The 7,586-nt window shown below is 40.8% G+C and overlaps 1 protein-coding gene across 1 annotated transcript in view; it reads right to left on the bottom strand.

Annotated features, from left to right (window-relative positions):
- Positions 1–5,480: 5,480 nt before the first annotated feature.
- The window catches only part of kcna4 (potassium voltage-gated channel, shaker-related subfamily, member 4), a 3,852-nt gene continuing 1,746 nt past the window's right edge, over positions 5,481–7,586 (bottom strand). The window contains 1 exon segment of the mRNA XM_035652006.1: positions 5,481–7,586. This exon segment is cut by the window's right edge and continues 18 nt beyond it. Within this exon segment, the coding sequence (XP_035507899.1) occupies positions 6,642–7,586 (945 nt within the window). The 3' untranslated portion in view covers positions 5,481–6,641.

Raw genomic sequence — 7,586 nt, 5'->3', positions numbered from 1 at the left:
TCGTAAATACTCACATGATGACAACAGCTGGGATTGTCTGTTGTGTGTGTTGGCAACGCAGCTAGCTGACAGCCCTTTATCTGGCCTGATTAATGTATTGGCAAGACAGATGAATGTAGAGACATTCCAGCCTCACGAAATTCCACTCTGTTTTTTGTTTTCTTTTCATGTTGCTTTGGTTACTTCCAAGGAAAATATTTTATCAGTGAGGCATGATGGCTCATTTGTGAGTAGATTATTTACAATAATTACTTAAAACAATACATGGAAGAGTCTTTTCTCAAACAATCAGGCATTATTATGTTGTTCCATTCTATGTAATTTCACTTGATTAATGATTTTTCCACAAAATCATTATATCAATGAGAAAATGGCCGGCTGGATCAGTGGAAAAACTGTGAGAGCAAGAGGAACTTTCCTGCTCAGATTTAAACATTTAACCATTTAATTTTTGGTAGGCAATAATGTGTGAGTAGAATGTTTAAATCTCCACTGCACCTTTGGTGATTTCACTTTTTTTGGCTGATTAGTTTATTAAGTACACGTCACTACAGCTAATGCAACAACATCTAAAACAACAGCCATGCAAGCAAATCCTTGATAGAGGAGTAAAGATAGAGCATTTTGATTGTTGCAAATTCTGTAGAAGCTGTTAGAGAGGCGTTAATTCAAGTTTATGGACATTTTAGAGGTTATAATTCTGTGGTAGTGTTGACTTATATTGTGTAATACTGATAGGTGTGTCTAATATTTACTGTGGTAAACCTTTATTAATATAAATGGGGTGAACAAAATATTTGCACAACTCATTTCAGCAGGACCACAAACTCCAGCCTTCAGAATAAACCTGTAATCTGAACATTATAACCTTCATAAAGGTCAGGTTTACTGCAGGGCTGTTGCATTAGAATGCTTTAGTATTTTAGTATTTTTAGCTGTATAGGGATCATGATCGCAGGATTGTCAGACCCCCACGACCCACCCACATCAAGCAGCACAGACCAGATCTCATTGGTAGGAACTCAGACACAGAAACAGCATAGAGAATGTGGTCAATTTTCAAAATACCCCGTGCAGACTCTGGATCGACTTTAATGCAACATCAGTATTGTGGCACCAAGCTAGAAGTCAATCAGTCAGAGAAGATTTAACACCATGGATGACAAGAAGTGCATCTTAGAAGAGGAAGAAACACACCATTTTGTATCTTTTTTTTAAGGAAAAAAATAGTCATTAAAGTTGGGCAGGCAAGAAGCTTCTGAAACGGTCTCGGTGGGATTTGAAGATGTGCAGAGCCAAACCACATCACAGATGCAACGTCATAAAGTCGTGCCCTGTGGAATTTTGGCATACAGTGTGAAAATGTGTGTCTGTCTTTATTCTCTCTCAGTGAATATCTGGCAACTTGGCCAGTGTTCCCTGCCTCTCACCCAGTGTATGCTGGGATGGGCTCCAGCCCCCTGTGACCCTGAACAGGTATTAGTGGATGTAGAAAGATGGATGGATGTCTTGGCTGCAGGTAGGAGTCATTTTCTGAGAAGCTAAATGAGCCATTTGTCAGCAGGGTCAGCTGTGACTTTGACCTATGGTTGTCAGCACAATTTGGCTTCTGTAATGCAGAGCAGGTTGTTCAATCTAGACGAGTCGTCTGTCACATAAAATGTGGGGTGTGAGGAGCCAAATTCAATGAAACATTTGTAAACGTAGATGCCGGTGTGATTACCACAATGAAAAATCTGAATACTGCTCTGTTACATTTACTCAGCCCAGTTTGAAAAGAACTGATTAACTCTGAGATGTCAGACATTATAATCTAGAACTGTTCTGCTTTTTAGTAGTTGAGCCTTTTGTCAGCTTATGACCATTATAGCTGTGTGAAAGGTTGCATGACAAAACTGAACACAATGTAAGTGAAAGAGTGTGGATTAATTAATTGATTTGTCTATATTTTGGCATTTTAGGATTTTTTTTCCTCTTATTTACAGATAGCATCAAGTATCATGAGCTACCCTAAAGGATTCCCACCTGTGAATTTCAAAATACAAAAGGCTGCACTCTATGGTTGAAATAGACAAATTTTTAATAGACAATAGATGATTAATAGAAGCTGTCTGTAAGATTGTGTAAATATGTATTGAGTATTGGATCAGCTCATCCCTAATATATACAAATGTGACCAGTAGAGTTCATTTCTAGGGTTAGGATTAGGGTTAGTTGTTTATTAAACAGTATAGCATATTTAGATTTTGGCCTCTAGGCTCCGACCTCATCATTTCCCGCAGATATGTTTACATAGAGATATTGGGGACTGATGAGCAAATACCTCAAACCCCTAGCCAGAGCCTACAGGTGGATGCTGGGGTGGTGGTGGGGCTTATAGCGCAGCAGGCAGCAATAGCTTAAATACAGATGGCAGGGCAACAGCAGCTTGACAGAGCAAGAGGGAGAGCTGGGGAAATTGTGCAGTTTAATAGACCGCCAGATCGGGAGGAAGGGAAAGGTGCGCTTGGTTAGTAATTATGAGTGAGGCATGTCATAGCTCGAGTTGACTGTCTGAACTAGCTCGCAGGCTTCGCTCCATTTATCAATGAGCAGTCCATCCACAAGAGGTACAATACTGCGGCTGTCAATACCTATTAGAGCTGTGACTTATTATTACTTCCATTATCTGTAAATCTGTCAGTTCAGATCTAATTAATCATTTAGTCCATATGAGACATGGATATTGACAGAAGCACATCAGCTCCCATAGCCTAAAGTGATATCTTTAAACTCTTTTGTCAAATTCATCTTAATCATGTTACACTGAATAAAATCGATTCAAACAGCAAATCGCCACACCGGAGATGCTGCAGCAACAGTTTTTATAGTTTTGTTTTTTTCATTCATATTTATTTTGTTTTAAATTTTCGTTTGAAAATGTTTAGTTTTAGTTCAGTCACCTGAAAGATTTAAGAAGTTCAGGTATTACAATACAAACACACTGACTGAGTCATGTAAGCATCCCAGTCTCAATAAACATAATGCACCAATGCCTTCTCATGCTTACTGTGCTGACAAATTTGACTAAATTGACAAAGACTGAAACTAAAAACATTCCCTGTACATTTTTATTTAATAACCTTGGCTGGAATCAGCAAATGTTTGCTGTCTTTACCAGACAAATGACTGAAACTAATAACTGATTTGCAAAACTGGCGATTAACTTTCTGTTGATCAACTCGACTCACTTACACTCTGTTCTTCCTATTATTACGTAACCTAGTCTGACTTTATGTACTGCACACTCACTTTCTTTCCACCTCTCCTCTATGTCCTTTGACAGGCATGGAATACTTTTTGAGAAATAACCATAAATAACTTTCACTTTGTCACATGGCCCAACCATATGGTCTAAATCTGCACTACAAAGAGTCACCGTGCACGTGACAGTGGGACACTATGAGCAGTCAAAACCATTCAGCTCCGTTCTGTGGCTCAGGATGATACAGGCTGTTTTCACAGTCCGCTCAGCAGCTACAGGCCTAAGAATATGCCTGACCCACACATTTTGCTTGAAAAATGTTTTGGATTGCGCCTCTTGCCATAAGCCACATTATGTAAGTGCGAAGTGTGAGGTATCAAGAGGAGTTGGCTCTGCCAGGATGGTGCTCTGTGTGTGTGTGTGTGTGTGTGTGTGTATGTGGTTGTGGGTGCAGGTGTTGAAAATATCTTGTATGAATAGTTCCTCTGAGGATATGAACACACAGTGCAATAAATTATTATACGCTGATACAGTGATTATGTGCTGAGGAATGCTGAGAAGTGCTGTTGGAGTGAGTGACAACGTGCATGGATCTACTGTATGAATGCAAGTGTCTACTGATTGTGACAGAAGTTGGCATATTTGTAAGTACAGTATATAGTATCTTTTGATTATCAATACTCTTAACACTGCAAGTATTGTTAAGTTACATTTTGGCTTTTCCAATTATAATAAAAAATACAAATAATAAACAATTACAATGTTTTTTGTTTTTTTTTACTTTTTCCCAATATATGACACAGTTTGTAAGGTCACGGATTCTCAAGAACCCACTTAAGAGGAGTTTGTGTGGATTCTAAACGAATGCTTACATACTTCAAAATTATAAATTTTTGTTGTATTAGTTTATTTATTGAATATATAATGTATATATTGTGATCCCATCTTAAATACCCCTCCATAAATGTTTTAAGACTGCTATCAATAGTAATTTGTGTGTTGTTTTTATTTACCTATTTAAAATTTCTTTAAACTACATTTACTCCACCCTTGTTGGAAGATCCAGAATCTATGAATATGCATATATTTTTTTAAAAGGTTTAACTGCTCGGCAGAAGACGTCTCCTACTTTCCTTTAGTCCACTCTCAGTGTTTGTGCACTGGAGGCTTCCAGTTACCACATCACACTTGTGTAAGTTACCCCCATTGGCTTTCAAATGAGTTGTGATATCACAAAATCCTGCTGGTAGGTCTTAAACTGAGATTTAAGGTGAGCACAGAGAGACTTCAGTCCCCTCAGCAGATACATGTGGAGTGCCAAACTTTGCACACACATCATTCTGCAAACTGAAGCTCAAACATCCAACTGAAGTAGGCACAACACATTTTCAAATGGGGGGGGTTTATGTTTGCTCGGATATCTGGAGAACAACATGTATAGAGTAAGGCAGCAAAACAAATTAATTTTTACATTTGTAATTATACAGGCCATGGTTTAGGTGTAAAATAGTTAAACAATATATTCTGGCTTCACGTGTCACAATGTCCTCATGCTACACCTGCTGGGAAAGGTGAGATCAATAAGACGACTGGACAGCAGAGACAAACCAAGACAGACTAACCTCAAAAACTAATAGTAATTATCTCTTGACGTGGACGCTGTCAAGACAACAAAGCAGGAAGTAAATTCTGTAGCACTTTAAGATAAGTTTTATAGTTATATATGTATAAAATAAATACTGTTCTCAAGCTTAAGTACTGCAACCGTAAACTTTTCAGACAATAAAAAGCCACATGTGGAAACCTTTGGCATAAATTCTCAGCAGGCTGACCTGATGTCCCCTTATTACAAATAGTAAGAATGAGAAGGTGGTTGTATGTTTTGGATATTAGACCTGAGTGTAGCAAAAACGTAGTACAGAAGAAACATTAACTGACCGCACAATGGCTGGAATGTGCGCCATATTCGCCCAGCTTCCCTCTCCAGTATTTTACATTATTACGCACGCGTAATCATGCGTCATTCTTTGGACTAGGGGGCAACCAAGTGTTGAAAACAAATGTCAGGGTGACACGTTATTAAATATGCTGTATATCTGGTACGTGTTAAGTGTTGCATTTGCTGTGTTTATCATCTTTCGGATATTTCTCTATATTTCCAGGAGCATTATTGGCTCCCTCCCATCACTGGATGATACTCACTGTCACACGTGAACTGTAGGTTACATACCTTGGAAGACATCCACATCCCGGAGATCCTCTGAGCTTGGAGATAATCATAGTCCTCTTGAGAAAAAAAAATTGTGCACGAAGTCCAGCGGACAGGAGAGGAAGTTGTCCCCTTGAAGGAGTTTCCGCAACAAAGTCATTTTTGCTATAGCTTTCCATCTGCGTCCGTGTAAAGGGATATTGTCATTTTGAGGTGGTTTAAATGAAACTGGGGAAACTATTGTCGCCAACGCCCCAAGCCTGTCCATATAAAACCTGGCGGGGCAAGCCATTTTTAACTCTGATGATTCCTGTGCTTAGCTCTCATGGTGGCTCAACAACACAAGGCTTTTTTTCTTCTTCTTTTTTTTTTGCCTGTTGTGGAAATTTGTGTAGATGTCATAGAAATAACTCTAGCCCTGGTTCATTTGATGACTGCTAAATGCTCTGTCTTATCAATTAGCTTTTTTTTGTTATTGTTAATATTAAGTGTTGGAACAGTAACAGAAGTTGTGTATCTGTCTTCGGCGTTTCCTTTAATGGAGACCAATTTTTATTGGCAGCGTATGAAAGAAGTTATTATTATCCTTAGTTTGCTCTCTTTGAGGAAGTTGCTCAAACATTCTTCAGCTAAGTGGTCAGAGGATGACTAAATTATTGCCATTTGCATGGCCTACAGTTTCTGTCTCTGAAATAAAAACCGGCCAAACTGAGCGCAAATTCTACATTAGTGCAAACAAATTTGAACTTTATTGCATAACAGCAAAACGACCATCCCTACCCTTTCTGTTATTGACGGATGAAACTCATAAAGTGCGAATGCATAGCCTGTCTTGTCTCGAATTCCGATTTTATGTCAGATTTGGAAGCCTGCACAGGTTAGATTAATTCATTAATCAACCCATTAGACAAATACTGGTCATTATTGTTCCTAAAGGTCCATCTGTGTGGAGAGGATTTGGGAGAAGCTATATTGTTCTGAAATGGAGAGAATGAACCTGCCAATGGTGACCTGTGTGTCTTTGTGTGTGTGTCTGTGTGTGTGTGTGTGCGTGTGTGTGGAGGGGGGCTCTGAGGCGTGCGTAAAACTTGTGTTAGGGGGACCACCTGCTCCTCTCGGGCATACAGTATCTTTATAGGGCGTATTCTTCCTTAGAGAAAAACGAAAAAAACGAAACTCTACTTGTAATCACACGTCAGTCTGAATGGATTTTGAGTTAGTACTGTTTTTCCTGCCTATGTCTGTGCCGTTTCCTTTACTGGGGCTCTTGTCCAGCCCGCAAAGCGACTCCGTCACCCCCTCCTCCATCTCCATATACTCCGCTTTGTCACCCATCGAGGAGCCAGAGGGCGAGCCTTTGAATTTCCTTAAAAAGTCCGGGAAATACGGGCAGCCCGGGGGCATGCTCTCCACCACCGGCGTCTGGTCTTCGTTATCGGTCTCCCTGTGGTAAAAGTAGTTGAAGTTGGACACTATGACCGGCACCGGGAGCGCGATGGTTAACACGCCCGCGATCGCGCAGAGGGAGCCCACTATCTTCCCACCGACGGTGATGGGCTTCATGTCACCGTAGCCCACCGTCGTCATGGTCACCACGGCCCACCAGAAAGCGTCGGGGATGCTCGTGAACTGAGAGGTGGGCTCGTCCGCCTCGGCGAAGTACACCGCGCTGGAGAACAGGATGACACCTATGACCAGGAAGAAAATGAGGAGGGCCAGCTCCCTCATGCTGGCGCGCAGGGTATGACCCAGGATCTGCAGCCCCTTGGAGTGCCTGGACAGTTTGAAGATGCGAAACACCCTGACAAGGCGGATTATTCTCAGGATGGCAAAGCTCATCGCTTGCTGCCCGTTGCCTTGGTGCTGCGCCAGGTCCGTGCCGAGAGTTATGAAATAAGGCAAAATGGATACAATGTCTATTGAGTTCATAATGTTTTTAAAGAAAGCCGGTTTGCTCGGACTCGCAAAGAAGCGGACTATAATCTCAAAGGAGAACCAGATGATGCAAACCGTCTCCACGATGAAAAACGGGTCGTTGAAAGGAGTAAATCCGTGGTCGGGCTGAGTGGAGTTGTGTCGTGGCTGTAGATACTCTTTTTCATCCCTGAACTCCGGCAGCGTCTCCAGGCAGAA

Source organism: Morone saxatilis, unplaced genomic scaffold, assembly GCF_004916995.1.
Source record: "Morone saxatilis isolate NCDOM2014 unplaced genomic scaffold, NCSU_SB_2.0 Contig11, whole genome shotgun sequence".
NCBI classification, from domain to species: domain Eukaryota; kingdom Metazoa; phylum Chordata; class Actinopteri; family Moronidae; genus Morone; species Morone saxatilis.
The sequence above is the reverse complement of the archived record's forward strand: the minus strand, read 5'-3'. Positions and strand labels throughout refer to the sequence as shown.